At 35.1% G+C, this 20,355-nt stretch overlaps 1 protein-coding gene across 3 annotated transcripts in view; it reads left to right on the top strand.

The window, feature by feature from the left end:
- The window catches only part of RAB6A (RAB6A, member RAS oncogene family), an 85,523-nt gene that overhangs the window by 60,454 nt on the left and 4,714 nt on the right, over positions 1-20,355 (top strand). For 2 of the 3 annotated variants that reach the window (XM_043481075.1, XM_043481074.1), the window contains exon 6: positions 4,468-4,561. In XM_043481075.1, coding sequence (XP_043337010.1) covers positions 4,468-4,561 — 94 coding nt within the window. Of the gene's footprint in view, positions 1-4,467; positions 4,562-16,502; positions 16,554-20,355 lie in introns of those variants that run through there. The other variant, XM_043481077.1, reaches the window with a different exon arrangement.

The following is a 20,355-nucleotide window of genomic DNA, read 5'->3' as shown; positions in this document are numbered from 1 at the left end:
GAGTTGAAAGATGAGCATACAGGAGTTATTATTGCACCATTACTTGTAATATTAAAGAATTAAAATCAGTCTGAATGACTGCTAGTAGTAGTAGTATTTTATTAATATAAATGAAATTCTTCTAGTCAGTAAAAAAAAAAAGGAGGAATTTATTGCTGGCTTACACATGAAGCTTAAGAAAAACCCTTGATCAATGTGTATACCTAAATCCTTTGTCTTTAAAACAAATAAATAAATAAGATGGTTCTTTGGCCTAGAACAGATCTGTGTAAGAATACATGAAACTTAACTAGTGTTTTTTGGGAGGAGAGTGGGATTATATAGGAGTTTATTGTAATGGTCTTTTAAAAATTACTGTTGTAATCAGAAAAAAAATGTTTTAATAACAGCAATTTAAAGTTAAATGGCAAAAAAAAATAAAATAAAGTTAAATGGCCTTTTCCACTTTCTTTGACAATTAGTTTTTTCATGAAAACCTGGAGGAAAGACTGGAATATATCTGTTAGTGTCTTAGCACCTAGATGTTCAGTATTCTTTTTGTCCTCTGTAGCCCAGTGCTTCACAGATGTTTCAAACCTGAGACTCACTTGGTAAACATGGCATATTAGACCCTCTTTTAAGATTCTGGCTATAGAGGATTGTGGTCAACTTTAAAATTTTTGATGTTTTTGAGCCTCCTTCCAGATTCAGTTAATCCAGAGTAGGTCCCTTGAATCTATGTTTTAATTAATCTTTCTAGGTATGTGCGAGCAAAGTCGTTTCAGTCATGTCTGACTATGTGGGACCCAATGGACTGTAACCTGCTAGGCTCCTCTGTCCATCGGGATTCTCCAGGCAAGAATACTGGAGTGGGTTGCCATGGCCTCCTCCAGGGGATCTTCCTGACTCAGGGATCAAACCTGTGTCTCTTGTGTCTCCTGCATTAGCAGGCAGGTTCTTTACCACTAGCACAACCTAGGAAATCCCAGTCTTTCTAGGTGGTTCTGACAAATCCAAACCACAGTTGTGAACCTTGGTATAGCTAACTTTCAACCATTTTATTGAGTTGACTTATAGTTCTACAACTAGTTAGAATTTCTACCTGGAGGAAACCTTCACATGGAGGGTTTATGGACTGATAATCATTGATTCAGGAGATGTTTATTGAGTATCATGTATGTTTCAGAGCAGGCTACTCTTATGATAGTGAACTAAAATCTTCAAGGATATTTTATTCTAGTGAATAAACCAGGCAATAAGTAAATAAAAAAAATAGCATGTTTGATAGTGATACGTGCTAAGGGTGAAAATAAAGCAGGGAAAAGGAATATGAAATGTTAAGGACAAGTTTGTGATACTAGATGGGATAGCAGTGGAGAAAACCTCCCTGAGAAGATGACTGGTGACTTTTGAGTAAAGAAGCTAAGGAAGTGAGGGAGTAACTATGCAAGTATGTTGAGGAAGAAAAGGTCCTAGGCAGATGACTCAGAAAATACAAAAGTACTGAGTTGGGAATACACTTACTTGAGAGACAGCAAGGAAGCCTATATAACTGATAAAGAGAATGATGGAAAGAGCAGTATGGAAATGAAATGAAATTAAAATGAAATGAAAGATAATGAAGGCCAGATCATGTAGCACAAAGTAAAACTTTCTGGGTGAGATTGGAGGGTTTAAGCAGAGGAGTGGCTTCTCATAGGTCACTGTTTGCTCTGTTGAAAATGCATAAGGGGAGAAGAGAGGAGGATAAACTAGACTTTATTCCAAGCAAGAAATAATGATGGCTTTGACCAGGATAGTGGTAACTTGTGTGGTGATCAGTGGTCAAACTTAGATATTTTGAAGATAGAACTGACAGGATATACTGATGCGATGGATAGAATACATACTGATGGATGGAATATATGATGTTGGGGAAGGAGTCGTCAAGAATGACCCCTAGATTTTTGGCCTGAGAAGCCATCATTAACTGAGACAGGAGAGACAGCATAAAGAAACAGTTTGGGAGGGAATATCATGACTTCACCTTTTGGTCATTTTAAGTGTAGAATGGCTATCAGCTATCCTAATAATTAGAGGTCAGGTAGGCAGTTAGTTGGCTATGAGCATGCAGTTCAGAGCAGCAGTCCAAGCTAGATAGATAAGTTGAGAGTCATCAGCATGATATTTAAAGCCATGAGACTGCATAAGATCTCCAAGGCAGTAATTGTAGAGAAAAGGTCCAACGAGTAAGTTTTAGGGCATCTGAAATCATTGTTTTTCGGAAATCCATACTGCTGACGTGTTTAAAGTTCTGCTGCTGATTGTCAGCTTACTTTCAAATGGTTAAAAAAACATATTTTTAAAAATTTATTCATGAATACATAGAGAATGAGTGGATATAACAAGCAGATAGAATAAAGCATTAACAGTTGAAATATTATATATAAAGAATGATTTTGCTTTTAGAAGATGGAGAAATTGTAGAATAATATCTTCTTGTGGACAAGAAGAGAGCAGAATCTAGTACATTGGTATAAGTTTGAGGAATAAAGACAGTTCTTCCACAGTTGTGGGTCTAGAGGTAGAATATGAGGCACACACAAGTAGATTGTAGTGAAAGGTTGTTGCTAAGACGCCGGGATTCTTGGCCTCCGGAGGAGACGAATTCAATCTGGGGCCAGAGACGAGGCTGGATCGCTCAGAGCTTTTGTGTAATAAAGTTTTATTAAAGTATAAAAGAGACAGAGAAAGCTTCTGACATAGGCATCAGAAGGATGCAAAAGAGTATCCCCCTCCTAGTCTTCAGCTGTAAGGTATATAGTCACTCACAGTCTGTTAATGAAAAGAAAGGAATGTCTTAGAATTTAGAATGGCACCAGATAATACATCCCTGGCCATGAAATGATTGACTTGAATCTTGTAGAAGGGCAGATTACCAACAAATAGTTTCGTTTACATAGATTAGGGGAACAATACCGAGTAAGTAGGTTGGGCTATTTGGCGTAATTTACAGAGTCTGGGGTAAATTAACATAGCTTTACGATAAACATTTCTATAAAAAAACGTATTGGTTAACTCATGGTTTGAGAATAGTTAGCTTCAGGTGAAACCAGGTGTCATGGCAACACAGCATTTTAAGAGAAACCTCATGGCAACACAGCATTTTAAGAGAAACCTCCTTTTAAATTTGTATAGAGAAGGAAAAACCGCTTAAAAGACAAAAATGTCTGGCACTTGCAGCCTATTTCTTCCGTTTGGAGACCCCTGGCCTTCCTGCCAGTTACCCTCTCAGTAGGATAGTTGTGGTGCGAGCGTGTAGAAATTCTCTTACATTGCTTTGGTTTTCTGTTTTGTAAGAAGCAAGATTTATCAGCTGATAGTTTAGATCCAGTTAATTAGAATAGTTGCTTATTCATTAAACATCTATATGATTGCTGGGCACTAGGAATACCAGGATAAATGAGAGAACACTGCTCTTGAAGAGCTGACGTCATGAGAAACTTCCCTGTAAAAGAAGCATTAATACTGTGTATCAAGAAACTTTAACATACGTGTCTTTGACTCACTTGTTCCAGTTACAGAAATCCACAAAATCCAACCTGAAGAAATGATCCAAAGTGCTCAAAGCACAAAGATGTCCATAGCAACATTTTTCACAGTAGTGTAAAATTTGAAAGCAACATACATTTTTAATACTTTGAGACTGGTTAAAATAGATAAATGTCTAGCCATTAAAAATTGTTTTACATTAAAAATTTTTAATCACAAAACTAAATATTTATAATCTGATATTAAGAGAAAAATATTGGGTTGACCAAAAAGTTTGTTTGGGTTTTTCTGTAAACTGTTACAGGAGACCCAAACGAACTTTTTGGCCAACCCATTAAGTTATTAAAGTTTTTAAAATTTAAAAAATACAAGTGAGCTCAGCCAGTAAAAGCAAATCATTTAAAAAAAAAAAAAAAGACTTTAAAAAATGTTTAGTTGGGCGAAAATACGGAAGTACACAGATTTTAAGTGTAGTTGATTTATAATGTTGTGTTAATTTCTGTTGTATAGCAAAGTGATTCAGTTATGTTTGCATTTTTTTTTTGCATTCTTTTTTTATATATTCTTTTCCATTATAGTTTATCATAAAATATTAAATATAATTCCCTGTGCTATATCTCTGGTTCTTGTTGTTTATCCACTCTGTATAGTTTGAATTTGTTAACCCCAAACTCCCGCGCCATCCCTCCCTTCCTCAGCAGCCACAGGTTTGTTCTTTATGTTTGTGAGTCTGTTTCATTTATATCATATTTTAGATCCCACATATAAGTGATATCATATGGTATTTGTCTTTCTAACTTAAGAAGTGCACAAATTTTAAGTATATGCAGTTTGATAAATTTTTAAACTAGTCTTACCTGTATAACCAGCACCATATTAGGAGAAGTTCAGAACCTTGTTTATAATCTTCATATCACCATCTTTCAAAAAGGTGGATTTTTTTTTTTTTTTCTACAGGCAAGTGTCAATTGAGGAAGGAGAGAGGAAAGCCAAAGAGCTGAATGTTATGTTTATTGAAACTAGTGCAAAAGCAGGATACAATGTAAAGCAGGTAAGTTATTTGAGAATGAGTGGGTTGAAGTTATCAAATTGAAAAAATATATTTTAAAATAACTGTATGAGTTTTCTATTCTCTAGTGTAAGATTTTCTTCCAGTTGACAGTAGCAGGCCTCATGAATTAGCAGTATACTACAGTGAACAGTGAAAAATCTAAATGTGGCATAGTTTGGGAAAAAGAAGAGACTTGTCAAACTTTACAGATTGTTCCTAGAGCAAGTATTTCATTATGATTACAAAATGATTGCTGGGTTGTAAACTCGCCATACTCTCACTGCATCCCTACTGCCTTGTTTTAAGGTGAATTTTCTTCATTTTAGTATTTGACGATAAGATGATAAAACAAGTATTTGCTTTCAGGCTTGGTATTTTGCTTGTTATAAAAATACATTCTTATTATTTTATCCTTAATAACTGCTGGTATTAACAGTGTTCATAACAGTGTTTATACCTGTTTTGGGGAACAGGAAAATATGGGGAGACCTCACTTTATCAAGCTGTTACCTTAAAGATGGGGTAACCAAAAACTTACCTGCTTAATTCTTCAGGTCTACATATCATATAGAGTACTGGTTCCAGATTTATAGGCTTTACCTCCCAATAAATTATTTTTTAATTGTATGTTATCAGTAAAGGGGTAAAATTAAATCCTTGAAACTGTGTAAGTAGAGCTTTATGAAAAATTCTCTATATTATTTTCGTTTTTGGCTCTCCCCAGTTCTCTTTACCTTGAAACATATGTAAGTAACACTGAATTGGCACTAATTCCCTCCTCATAGTATACTGTTTCATGGCTCCATATCTGTGTTCATGCTGTGTTCTCTTTGCTTAGAATACTCATTTTCTTCTTTCCTGACTGATACCTACCCATACTTCTAAGTTTCAGTTTAGAGGTCAGCTGTTTAGAGGTATTTTCTCTTACATTCTCCACCGTGCTGTTCTGTGCTTAGTTTCTTGATCGTGTCTGACTCTATGTGACCTGATGGACTGTAGCTTACCAGCCTCCTCTGTCCATGGGGATTCTCCAGGCCAGAATACTGGAGTGGGTGCCATCTCTTCCTCCAGGGTATCTCCCCAACCCAGGGATCGAACCCAAGTCTCCCCCATTTCAGGTGGATTCTTTACCATCTGAGCCACCAGGGAAGCCCATTCTCCGCCACACCTCCAGGTATTATCACTTAGTGATAAATGACTCTCTTGTGTGCTTTCACGGATCCTTGACCCCTGTGAAACCCCTGTTATAGAATTTACCACATTGTATTGAAATTGCTTTCCCATCAAAATTATATATTCTCAGAGCCTGCCAGTAACAGTTTGAGTAATAAAAGTTGCCGTAATATTATATGTCACTGTATTAAGACAAAGAAGTGGGTAGCTTCATCTACCTTTCTCTATTACAGATGTTTTGATAAGGATGTGAAATAGTTGCTTATATGCTTATATGGACTTCTCCAAGACATCTTTGGATCTGGGTTAATGTGTAAAGAAGGGGTTGCTGTGTTCCCCTAGTCCCAACCTTAAGTACTCTTGTAGGTTTAGAAACAGCTTTCTTGAGGTATAATTTGTGTACCACAAAATTCACTTGTTTTTTTAAGTGTACAATTCAGTTATTTTCAGTAAATTTACATCATTGGGCAACCATCACCATAATTTAGCTTTAGAACATTTTCATCACTTGCCATGCAGTTTTTTCTAGAAGCCTGACTCGTACAGATATTGTTAGCCGTTGATAATGAAGAGAGACTTTTTACAAAACAATCTTGTCCTGAATTTGAAGCCCATTTGCTACTTTATTATTTCTCCTTATTTAGATGATATGTCTGAACCTGTGGTTTTGCTAAAGTCCCTATTCTGTTAGGACCTGATTTTGTTATTTTTTTAAATATAAATCTGACTAAAATTGCTGTTTTCAAACTTTGGAACAGAACTGCCTTTTAATTTTTTTGTCGCTTCTTTTTTTTTTTTTTGTAGCTTCTTAACTCATAAAAACCATTACTATTTATTTTATAGAGAGTACCATGGTGTGTTAGAATTTTAATTCAATATTTAAAGACCTATGCTTTGTCAGCTTATATCATAAGTTGAGGAAGAAAAATCCTGGGATTCTCACATGCCCATGAAATAATGAAAAAAATTTAAAAAACAAACAAACAATTAAAAGCTTATGTTAATAAGCATGTTTAAATAATAGGTTTAAAATCTTCCCCCCTAACTGTAGATAGTTCATCATATAGAATGCATTTCTGCCATGTGTGAAAATTACTGACTGATTTTAACTTTTAGATAAGAAATCATAATCCATTTTTTTATGGATTGTCTGTTCCTTGAGTTAGCTTTTATAAAGGAACTTAAAACTAATCAGCTAGAGCATCACTTTTAAAAACTTAATTTTTTAAATGACCAGTGTTTTTTAAATAGAAGTGTTTATCTTTTTAGTTGCACTACATCACCCCAATGCTTTTTTAAAAAAAATAGTCTTTGATACCACTTGGTATATTAGTTGTATAGAAAAATTCAAATTTTCCTAAGTAAAATCTTTATCAAATCTGCCCAGTAACCATTGCCCAGTTCTTGACTGGACAATGCACCTTGTATGGTTGGAGTTCAGTGCTTCTTTTCCTAGGATTAGAGATTAATGGGTCTCAGTTTTAATGTGCATCAATTACCTGAAAGTTTATATAAACTACTAGTTCCTGAGGCATGACTTATGGATAGTGATTCAGTAAGTCTAGATTACTTTTTGTTAAGAATAATAATTTTTAATAAGAATACCAAGGGATTTCTCATGCAAACCATACTTTGTAAAAAGACATAGAAAGCCATAGAGATGGTTTGTCAATAATATCAAATATATTCAGTATGATAATTGCTTGAACAAGTATTAATTCCCTAATCCCTGTTAGATACAGAAGACAGGCCTCCTACTCTCAAACCTGTCAATCTTTTGTAGAAGCCAAATTCCAAACATGAGGAATTAAATGTCATGTATCCCAAGTGTTAAAATGTGTCTTCATAAAGTAAGAGGACAAATGTAGTGAAACCCAGAAGCTCTCTTGATTTGGTTGTATCTACACTTTAGGACCATCGTTTTAGATACCAAGTCTTATTGATTCTCCTTTTCCTGTTGGTGTATTAAGGTACTTGTCTATTTATTGCCTTGCTTGCTCCCATAACTTATTAACTGATAGCTGCTCCAACGTTGCCCAACTTTAGTTTACTTACTTTCCATTCTGCTGCCAGAGTGATTGTTTTAAAATACAGATCTGCTCAGGTTACATCTGTGAATTTTATCCTGAATTTTAAGCAAACTCCTTAGTATGCTATGCTCTCCTGTTCAGAATATGTGATCTGGCCCCTCCGTATATCACAATTCTAATCTTTGGCCACCACATACCCATACAATACTTCTTAAAGTGCCTGAAGTTTACCGTGTTCTCACATTTTCATTGTATGTGATTGTCCTTTCTAATACACTCCTTCGTCCCTATTTGCTATATGTAATTAAAAGCCCAGTTTAAACATAATCAAATGTAGATCAAGTGCCTTTCCTATATGTTGTAGTAGCACTTTTAATATTGAAGTTTTTTGTCAGTTCTGTCTCCCATTAGACTGAACTCAGTAAATGTTCATTGAATGAAAGAATAATATACTGAGCTTGATTAATAGTTTAATGACTGTGCTTGACTGTGTCTTAAGAATTTGCTAAGCTAGAGTAAACAAGCTTAGAAAATCTAGGTTACATGGGGAATTTTCCTTCATTCAGTACCTTGACTGCAACTTAGACAAAGATACATTGATTTTGTTTTAATTTAGCTAAACTTACATTGAACTTTTTTCCATTAGTTTATTAAGTATTTATGTATAGTGATATGTACACATCTTGAGTTTATTATTAGATGACTTTTGAGAAATGTAATGACCACATTAATGAAGATATAGAAATAGGTTGTTTGATTTCCAAATATTTGAGGCATTTCTAGATAGTTTATTGTTTTGGCTTCTAATTTAATTCTGCTGTGATCAGAGAATATCCTCTGTAACTTTTTAGTTATTTGTAATTCATCAAGACTTGTTCTTTGGCCTGGCATGTGGCCTATGTTGAGGAATGTTCCATGTGCCCTGGAAAAGAAAAACTTTTCTGCAGTTGTCAGGTACAGTGTCAGTGACCTAATATCAATTAGGTCAAAACAATTGATAGCATTGTTCAAATCTTATATAGCCTTAGTAATTTTGGGAGGTAGGTAGTTCAATCAGTTACTGAGAATGAGGTATTAAATTTTTCTATAACAATATTTGTATTCATGGGAACTTAGTTCCCCAACCAGGGATTGAACCCAGGCCCTCAGCAGTGAAAGCATGGAGTCCTAACTACTGGAGCACCAGGGAATTCCTTCTGTCAGCTTTTAGTTCATGTGTTTTGAAGTTTTGATATTGGATGCATACATGTTAATGTTGTAATATGTTAATTTTTAAAATAATGAGAAATATTGCTCTTTAATAATACTCCTTTCCATTATCTGATCTTAATATGGCCACAGCAGCCCTCTACTTGTTTACTTGGTCTCTCTTTTTCTTTGTAAAATGGGTCTCTTGTAGATGTTATACAGTTGGATCTTTTTTTCCCCCTCTGGTTTGACAACCTCCTTTTGAGTGTTTGTTTATTTAGATTTAATTGTAGTTAAGTTTATTTCTACTCTTTGCTCTTTGTTTTCTACCTGTCCCTCTGTCATTTTTGTTTTAATCAAATATTTTTATGTTGTATTTTAATTCCTCTTTTGATCCTTAGGTTTTGTTCATAACCTTTTTAGTTGTTGCTCTAGGAGTTAAATTAGAGTTAGTATTATGCCATTTCATATGAGATTTTGCACCCTGTCCTTTGTATTCTTGTTGTCACATATTTTGTATTTACATTTATTATAAACCTCCATATTAAGTGGTTTTTTTTTTTAGATTTACTTATTTTATGTTTTGACTGGTGGATCTTTACTACTGCATGTGGGCTTTCTTTAGTTGCAGCTCATGGGGGGCTACTCTCTAGTTGTGGTGCATGGACTTCTCATTGCAGTGGCTTCTCTTGTGAAGAACTGGCTCTAGGTGCGTGGGCTTCCGTAGTTGCAGTGCATGGGGTCAGTAGTTGCAGCTCATGGGCTATAGAGCGTTGGCTCAGTAGTTGAGGCATACAGGCTTAGTTGCTCTGCAGCTTGTGGATCTTCCAGCACAGGGATCTAACTAGTGTCCCTTGCATTGCAAGGCAGATTCTTAACTACTAGATCACCAGGGAAGCCCAATAAATATTTTAATTTTCATTTTAGACAGTAATTAAAAGAAAAAAGATAATCCTTTGTATTTACCTATATATTTACCATTTCCAGTGCTCTTCATTCCTTCTTACAGAGCTAAGTTTCACCTGATATTTTTCTTTAGCCTAAATAACTTTCTTTACTGTTTGTTTCAGGGGTCTCCTAGTGACAGATTGTCTCTGCTTTCACATATGCCAAAAGGCCATTTGAAGAATGTTTTTGCAAGTTTTTAAATTTTGTTTTGAAAAGAGATTTTTCTCTTCGAGTACTTCAAAGTTGCCTTTCTGTTGTCGTCTGGCTTCCATTGTTTTTAATGAGAAGGGAACTCTAATTTATATCATTCTCTGTTTGTAATGTGTTGTTTTAAAGTATTTTTCCTGTCCCATTTTCTTATTTTCTCCAATGGCACATCTGTTAATGACTTGATATTATCCCATGCCTGCTAGTCATTAAGTCTTCTGCTCATTGTTTTTTTCTTTATCTTATTTTCCTCTCTTTTCAGATTATATATTATTATTGATGTGTCTTCAAGTTCACTGATCCTTTTTCTGCCTTATCTAAACTGTTATGAAGTCCATCCAGCAAATTTATTATTTCAGATATTGTAATTCAGTCCTAAATTTTTTTTATTTCTTAAAATTCCCATTTCTCTGTCAGAATTCCCCATCTGTTCAATCATTATGGCCATTGTTACCTTCAAGTTATTGAACATATTTGAGTAATTGCTTTGAAATTCTTGTCTGCTAATTCCACCATGGGAAGTATCTGATGGCTCAGCAGTAAAGCATCCACCTGCAGTGCAGGAGACGCAAGTTCAGTCCTTGGGTCAGAAAGATCCCCTGGAGAAGGAAATGGCACCCCACTCCAGTATTCTTGCCTGGGAAATCCTATGGACAGAGGAGCCTGGCAGGCTACAGTCTATGGGGTCGCAAAAGAGTCCGACACGACTGAGTGACTAAACAACAACAAATTCCAACATCTGGGTCAGCTGAGAGCCTATTTCTGTTGGCTGTTTACTTTTTCTCTTGATTCTAGGTAGATTTTTCTTTTTCTTTTTTTTCATGTATCTAGTAATTTTTTATTGTGTGCTTGACACAGTGTATACATAGAGATTCTGGTTTCTGTTATTTTTCTCTAAAATTTGGGATTGTATTATGGCAGGTTGTTATGTTGCTGGCTGATCATCATGAATTTGTGTAGTCTTGCTATTACGCATTGTTTCGGTGGGCCTGTAGGAAGCCTGAGATGTTTAGCAAGCTTTTCTATCTTGGTGAGATTCAAACTCTAAACTATATCCCTGATGCAGGCAGTAGCTGAAATCTCTCCTCATTTCTTTCAGCATTCTTTCTAGCTTTTGCTTTCAAGTAGCTCCTGGAAGTCACCTACATGGTGACTCCTTAGAGCTTCTCCTACATATGTACCATTAAGGAGTTAACTGAGGGTTTGTATGAATTTTATGTGTAGATTTTAGGACCCCTCCTCTTGGCTCCCTCCTTTTTGTTATTTCCTTCATCAGTACAGCCATCCTGGTAGTCAGTTGACACCTCAAACGTGTAAAACTCTAGTTTTTGCTTGAGTTCTAACCGCCCTTTATTGTACAAGCTAGGATTGGCTTTTGGGAAAACCTGTTAATAAGCATGACTCTCACCCATTGAGTGTGGGTTCCATTTTTCCCAGGATTGAATTACTCCTAGTTTGTGTCTCCTCTTGTTACTCTTGAAAGTCTTCAAATAGTTGTTCAGAGTTAGTAATTGCTATCTGCAAGAGTATTAGTCCTAAACAAGCTGCTGTGCTGTTTGTTACCAGAAGTGGAGTCTATCTTGAACTGGGGTAAAAATTAAAATATCTGATAAATGAAATAGCTGAGACCATTTAGCATGTACATACTTGGTCTTACTTAATATTGAAGGTTAGTTTATTCCTGGATTCTGTATGTTGTTGCTTATCTAAGATCAATATAAGGAGATCTTTGAAGTGAATTATTTGGTCAGTGAGTAACTTATCAACAGAAGTGATTTTGAAAAAATAATGTCAAATTTCTTCTGAGTTTTTGTTGTAGGTCAGTAACAATTTAGAAATGGTGCTGGTGTTCAAAAATTTACCAGGTAAATTTTACAGTCCAGTCACTATCCTGGAACACATTGGGAGTCACACTCTTGTGAGTTATTCAGTAACCATTGTGTGTGTTTATTCAGCCATGTGTTTGCAAAACAGAGTTCCTTTTGATGATTGTGCATTGTACTCATTTTATTTGACAAAATTATGCCTTTTCACCAAAGGTACACAGAAGTCATTCTGTATATAAGACATGTTTATCAGTACTAAAGGTACCATCTAGTTGTACTTTACATATACAGAGATGTCTTTTTAGTTTTTTCTGCTAATTGGATTCCTCCTCCCCACTCCCTCATGTACTGGCTTATAATACATATAATGAAAGCTTCAAATGGGCTTTCTCTATTGCTTGTTTTCCTTTTTAAACAATTCTAGGAGAGATTTCACTAATGCACCATTTAATGTCTAACCGTGGTTCAAGTAATTGGGTCTTAGTGCCTGAGAGCTTTGGCTTAAAATAAAATAAATTTATTCCTACTCAATATTGCTAGTTATTCTTCTTATTTAAAAATGATCTTTGCTTAAAACCTTTGCTCTTTAGTCTGGTTTCAGCACTTAACTCTAAAATCCTCATGGAAACACAGCCTAAGAAAAATTTACCCTTTATTTTTCTAAATTTGTTCTTAAAAAAAAAAACAAAACAGTAATACTGTTTTCTTTGTGAAAGTAGTCTCATATTTAAATTGCTGAAGGAAATGGTAATGATAACATAATATTTAAGGTTCCACCTCATTTTTCATCTGATAATTAATACATTCTTTTAGTGTTCCGTGTGTGGGTGTTACCCTTCTTGCTATATTCTGTAATTTTGCATTACTGGAAAATGAAATAGAACTGAAACACTCCTTGATCTTTTTCTTCTAAAATCATCAATACTTAGCAGAAGAAAAAGATTTGTTTGAAAGAGAGAGGAGGACTTTTTGGGAAATTAATGATAACTGATGGGCATCAGCATTAACAACTCAGTGAAAACTTCTGTACTGTTCATAGTGGAGTTGCATGTGTATGTGAAAAAAATTGTTTTATATGTGCTGAGAAGACATACTTACTTTAAGCATTGGTAAGGATGGTGTCTCTTCCACACCACCATATCCCATGTCAACCATAGTTCTTGACTCATAGCAGATCTTAATCTTGTACTTTATCACATACTTTATTCCACAAGTATCAAGTGCCTACAGTAAGTATTACCACTGTAGGTTCTTTGGAGAATATAAAGTGATATAAAATATGGTTCTCGACTTCAAAAAATTTATAGCTGAGGAAAAGAATCACATTCTCATGAAGTCTATGTAGTGAAAGGTAGGTAGTATATGATAAAAGATGCAAATGCTACATGATAGTAAGATTCACATAATTATTGAGATGTAAAATGAATAGTGACACAAGGATATATATTTGTGGCAGAAATAAATAAGATCATATTCAGAGGATGATCAGGGAAGACTTTGTTTATAAATGCCGCAAAAGGGACTTCCTTGGTGGTCCAGTAGCTAAGACTCTGTGCTCCCAGTACAGGGGCCCCAAGTTCGATCCCCGTCTGGGGACTAGATCCTGTGTGCCACAACTAAGACCTGATGCAGCCAAATAAATAAATAATTATTTTAACGCCGTGAAAAAAGTTAAATCCTTGGGAAATATATTTGAGGACTTCCCTGATGGTCCAGTGATTAAGACTCCACACTTCCAATGCAGGGGACATGGGTTCAATCCCTGGTCAGGGAACTAAGATCCCACATGCTGTATGGCTCAACTGAAAGAAAAAAGGAGTATATTTGATATAGATACATAAAAGGCAGATGATACTTCAGGAAAGAAGAGCAATTAACATATAGTACAAGACTGCCTAGTACACACTGTATGAATATTTGTCATAAATCATAAATGTTAAGTTTATTTATTTTTTTTAAATGTTAAGTTTAAAACATTTCTTTGTTGTCTTCTTACCAAGTACTTTTATATAAATGCATAGATTTTTGTTGAATACAAGAGTGAATCCATGTAACAGTCCTCTAAGTCTGCTGCTATTGTCCTGATTTTAGAAGATCTGAGACACAGAAATTATACAGTTTTCTCCAAATTACCCAGCTACTATGTGTTAGAACGACTTAATATACCAAGTGTTGATCTCACTTATTCTCACAGTATCCCTGTGAAGTAGATAGGTATATCCATCTCACTGAGAGGAAACCAAAGTTTTAGAGGGTAAGTGACTTGCTTAAGATTATGGCTGAAGCTAGAATTTGAACCCAGATCTATTTAATTCCAAATTCTGTGCTCTTAACCCTACACCATTCTGCTTCTTTCATATTTAACCTTACCCCTAATTTATCCTTTTGTGCTTTATATCCCTAACACAGTAGGACTTTAATATCACTGAATGGTCAGGAATCCATATACAAGTGGATATGAACTGGTTAAATGAGAAATTATTATATTGACCATGTTCTTGTTAATTCACTCATCAGATATTTATTGATCCCCTCCTACATACCTAGTTCTGTTGTGTTATAGGCACTGGAGATACAATAGTTGGCAAAATATCATAATTCCATACCATTATGAAGTTTGCATTCTAGTGTGAAAAGTTAGGCAATAAATGAGAATACAGTACTTCATGAGGGCTATAAGTGCTGTGGAAAAAAGTAAAAGTAAGGTCAGGGAAATAAAGAGTAGTAGTGAAAGTGTTAGGATATTGATGTTTTATGAAAGTCAAGAAAAGCCTTTCTGATAAGGATATTTGAACAGATATCTAAAGAAATTGAGGAAGTATGTTGTTTATGTATTTGGGGAAGAACATTCCAAGCATCAAGTGCAATGAGAAGTTCAAAGGTACTTGGCATGTTTAAGGAATAGTAAGACTGCTTCAGTTAGAGTGACGTGAAGGAGGAGGCAAGTGATAGGAAATAAGCTTAAAGAGGGATAGTCCTAGGGGACAGAGGTCCACGTCCATGCAGGCTGTAACAAGGATTTAGGCTTTTATTCTGAGTAATCTGGGATTCCCAGGTGGCTCAGTGGTAAAAAAAAAAAAATCCACCTGCCAATGCAGGAGACACAGGTTCAATCCCTGGGTGTGGAAGATCCCCTGGAGGAGGAAATGGCAACCCATTTCAGTGTTCTTGCCTGGTGAATCTCCATGGACGGAGGAGCCTGGCTGGCTGAATAATATGAGTAATATAGAAAGCTGTTGGAAAGTTTTAATCAGAGATTTGACATGCTGTGGTTTAGGATTTAAAAGAAGTCACTGACTACTCTGTAAAAGTAGACTGTAGAGGCGTAAGGGTAGAAGCAAAAAGATTATTCAGAGTTATTGCAAAAAAAAACACACCAAAAACCCAGGTAATAAAGTAACCTTTTGTTTAAGAAATGCTTGGCTACCAAAATTAAAATAGAAATCTAGCAAAAAAAATCAAAATTAACATACTGAGCATGCATGTGAGAATTATAGTGATGTATAATACAGTCCGTGCTCTTACAAAGATTATGTTCATAATGGAAAAATTTTTGTATGTTAATGGAACTGATTAGGATAGCTTGCGGAGTGGAATTTACACTTAACTTACTTTTATAATAAAGGTAAGAACTGGTCGCAACAGTGATTTTACTTTGAGATCTCCAATTTACCCCTTTAAATTAAATACCTTAAATTATAGCCCAAAGTATTCAACTTTAAAGTTTCTGTGGAGAGCCGGTATTCAGCTTGTCATCATCCCCAAAGCTAATTACTATAGCTATCACTGCAATTTAAAATGTCTATTTCCCCCTAGAAATTACAAGTAAAATACCATACACCTGGAGGTCCGAGTGGAATTGATACCATTTTTCCAGGAAAAGAAAATGTCCTAGTAAGCATCCTGGCAAGGATGACCCAGAATGTCTGTAGAAAGTGGATTCTTGGAACTTCTCTGGTGGTGCAGTGGTTAAGACTCCATTCTTCCAATGCAGGGGGTGTGGGTTCGATCTCTGGTCGGGGAACTAAGGCCCAACATGCCACATGGTGTAGTCAAAAAATAAAAAACTTAAAGAAAGAAAGTGGATACTGAGTAAATACAAGTGAGAGGATTTTTTAAAAATATTACCAACAGTACTGACCCCATAGTTAGTCAACTGTCATTTCTAATTTAGCAGAAGCCTCTGTTAGCATATTGTTGGCATTTAAGAAATAGATTTTCCTTTAATAATTTAAAACAGCTTAAACCGCTAGAGTTTTTTTCCTTCTTGTCTTTTACATATATTTATGTAAGGGTTGAACTTGGTTTTTGTAAAGCATTTTCTTGGCCCATTTTGGGATGTCTTAAGTTAGTGTAGTTTAGTGACGTTGACCTTTTTAATTAACCCTTTTAATTGAAATATTTTGGAGGAGAACTAAATTTTTCAAATACATTGATTAAAGCTATAGGTAAAAATTTTAAGTTACAGAAAATGGATTAAATTTTTATGTCTGTAATTTGTATATATTCAGTGTTTCACAAAGCAAATTCCTATACCCAGAATCGATTGTTAGTTATTTCTTAACACAGCTCTTCCCACAGAAGAAACAACTTCGTTTATACTAGGCAGCATAAAATAATAGGAAATGAACTTTAGAATCTTGGCTCTGCTATTCATTTGGTGAATGGCAAATACTCTCTTTAGCCTTATATTTCTGTAAAATGGGGATATTAATACCTTCCTTACAAGTTACTACAAGGATAAAAATGAGAAAATATGTGAAGTTAAACACTCAGTATTAGCTTCTTTCTTGCCTTACTTGATTTGATTACTTCACACTGCTTACAGGTTATTGTTAGAGCATTGGCCTTTAACTTTCGCAGTACATTAGAATCATCTGGGGATTTTTGAAGGAAACACTAAAGATCCAGCCCCACCCCAAACTAGCTTACTCTGTCTTTGGGGGTAGAACCCAAGCATCTGGTGTTTTGTTTGTTTTTAAGTTTCCTGGGTAATTCAGATGCACTATAGGTATTGAGAACTACTGGTCTAGAGCAAAGGACTTCACACATAACCTTTCAGTAAAGCTTTCCTGAAGTATTTAGTTCTAATTACTCTCAAAGTTAAAAATAAAACAGTGGGAAGAACCTATGGGATCATGTTAACCTATTTACTCTTCTGTGGGTAATATATTTAATTTTGTAGATAATAGAGGCTTGTTGCTTTGTTTAAGTGTATATTTCTCTGCGTGTGTGTGTGCTCACTCAGTCATGTCCAACTCTTTGTGACCCTACTGACCATAACCCACCAGGTTCCTCTATCCATGGGATTTTCTAGGCAAGACTACTGGAGTGGGTTGCCATTTCCTCCTCCATGGGATCTTCCGACCTAGGGATCGAACCCATGTTGCTTCTTTACCGTTGAGCCAGTGGGGAAGCCCATATTTCTCTGATCTACCAGTTGTTGTTCTGGTTCCTCTTGTCATTTTCTCCCATTATATTTTCTTGTGTTAGTCAAATCCTAACTTTTTAAAAAAAATTCTTTTTCATATTTGATTGGAGATACTTAGAGGTGTTTGTTTTTCATCAAGTTGAAGTTTATCAGTGTTTTCCTTCACTGTCACTCTGCATATAAATTTAAATTTCCTTTTATATTTCCTTTTTCTACAGGAAACTGAATACATTAATTTCTTTTGTTGCCTTTTTTGGGAGTTGGGAGAATTTGATGGGCATAAGTATTGCTAATTTTTCTTTCACTTGATTAAAAAAAAGAGGCTTTCTCAGCTCTGTGGTCATGTGCTAAATAGTATTATGGATAGTCATGCATAAAGAATTAGCTGAGGATTCAGATGCAAGTGAACTCAAAAAAGTCAGTGGTTAAAGGCACTAACAACCATTTGTACTGTACTCTATGTTTTCTAATGTGTTTTCACACGTGTTAGCCATTCTTTCAGTTAATATTTTTAAAAAAATCTTAAAAAAAAAATCTATTGCATGTCATGTACTAGGATATCAAAGATGAAATATGAGCCTTGTCCTCCAGTGGTTAAAGTCTAGAGGGATAGACAGATAAATAGGCCATTGCAATCAGTGTATTAAAAGTTCTGAAAGAAGAAATACAGGGTGCTATCAGAATATATAAAGTATTTAATTGATTGTAAGATGATGGGATTGAAGAATTCTGGTAGTGGGTTAGGGACGTTTTTCTCAGGAATTATCAGGAAATGGATCCTCAAGGATCTGAACTGTACAACTGCGTTCCCCTTTTTATTAGAAGGAATCTAAGGATTAGAGGAATTCATATCCTTGAGGTCACAAAAGTTGTAATAATGGGGTAGTTAATACCAGAGTTTCTTGGCTCAAATTCTGTGTCTTTCTATAAAAACATTAAATACTGTGCTATGATGTATTATGAGAATAGGTAGTTGACTGTAATTCTAACAATATCCTCCTTGAAAGACCTCATTAGTTATCTGCTTTTCACTAATTAGAACTTATTTTAATTTTTTTTAAAGTCTCAAAACTTGTAAACTTCATTCCATTTTCATGGAAAGTAAACAGACCTCTGTGCCTCCACCATAAAAAAAAAAAATTCAATTTCTAAGCTAGCATGTAATAAAATATCCTTTGGAGCCAAAAAGATTATGTACATTATAAACAGGTAGGCAGTTAATTAAATAAATATTTCATGTCCAACCAAGCTATGAGATCTTGGGGGTAATTTCTAGATTTTCCTAAGTAAGGACATTTCAGTTCTGCTTAAATATTTTCAGACAGTTTCTCCCAACCCCCACACTTTTCCTGTCAGTTTTATATTGTTTCCTAAAGCAGAATTTTGTATCTGTTGGTGTTTTGCTGTAGTCCTCGAATTCTTGCAGAATTTCATAACATTTGGAAAAACATTCTGGTCCCGTAGTCCACAGGACCATGGATGGTTGTGAATGATATTCTATTCTAATAGAAATAGAGCTACTGTATATGAAAGACTTTCTATATAACAGATCATCTTTAAGCAGTTTACATAATGATTTCACTTAATTTTCATAGTGATCTAGTTGGTTTCGTGTACTATTATCTTAAGTCCATTTTACAGGTAACAAAATTGAGGAACAGAAAGATGGCCTGTCAAGTAAGTGACCTACCCAGAATGTAAAAACTTCACCTTTTAGTTTTTAGCCATCCACCATAGTATCTTTTGTTTTCAATATGTGACTTATATGACTTTATAGTCATAGTAAGATGCTGAAATTATAGAAAGAAGTCTTAATGCGTGCTTTTTTTTAGCACCTTCCTTTGCTGGGATGAAGTCCACATTCATTGCAGGTCTTTCTTAGTCTGGCCTTCAATATATATAGCTTCATTCTAATTCTTTTACATATTGTGTGTTCTAGCTGGTCTGGACTACCTATCCATTCTTGAAAATCATTGCAGCCAAAATTGAGTATCATCATTATAGAATGAATTTCTGGGATACAAGATTTAGTACCACATTGTCAGCTGCTAGATTATTCCAATAATCACTATACAGTATACTGGTTTGCAGCCCTCAATAGCTGATTATTTTCAGTTGATTTTGGCAGGGGAACGCTTTTTTTTCTTCAGTTTTTCTCATTGTCTATAAAATGTTTTCCTTCATACTCTATATTCTTCACCTCTGGATGAAAAGTGATTTGTAATGGGTGTTAGACTTTTCCTGATGCATAAAATTTTGAGCTGACAAAGTTGGCGTTCTGCTTTTAATGTATTATCTAATACTAATATATAAAAACTTCAAAAAGAATTATTGTCCGACTTTGAATGCATTAATTATAAACACTTGCTAGTCTTGAAAGGGCATAATACTTTTCCTACACTTATCTAAAGCACTGTGTCTATGTATTTCTCTATTCATTTTGCTTTTGTAAATTTTAAGTTATTTTTGTTCATAACATTAACAGCTTTCACAGACATTAATTGTTGCAATATTTATTCTTGTATCTAGATTTAGAGAATGCTGATCTTTATTTGAAACTGAATATTCATATATTAATCCATATGGACCTGCCTTATACAGTTAATGGTTTAATTAATTGTATAATGAATTAATAATTAATGGGCTACCCTGATAGCTCAGTTGGTAAAGAATCCACCTCAATGCAGGAGACCCCAGTTCGATTCCTGGGTCGGGAACATCCTCTGGAGAAGGGATAGGCTACCCACTCCAATATTCTTAGGCTTCCCTTGTGGCTCAGCTGGTAAAAAATCTGCCTGCAATGCAGGAGACCTGGGTTTGATCCCTGGGTTGGGAAGATCCCCTGGAGAAGAGAAAGGCTACCCACTCCAGTATTCTGGGCTAGAGAATTCCATGGACAGTCCATGGGGTTGCAAAGAGTCGGACACGAATGAGTGATTTTTCACTTGCACTTCACTATACAATTAATGTTGTGTTGATTTGATTGATAGT

This window comes from Cervus canadensis, chromosome 11, assembly GCF_019320065.1.
Source record: "Cervus canadensis isolate Bull #8, Minnesota chromosome 11, ASM1932006v1, whole genome shotgun sequence".
Lineage (NCBI taxonomy): Eukaryota > Metazoa > Chordata > Mammalia > Artiodactyla > Cervidae > Cervus > Cervus canadensis.
The sequence above is the reverse complement of the archived record's forward strand: the minus strand, read 5'-3'. Positions and strand labels throughout refer to the sequence as shown.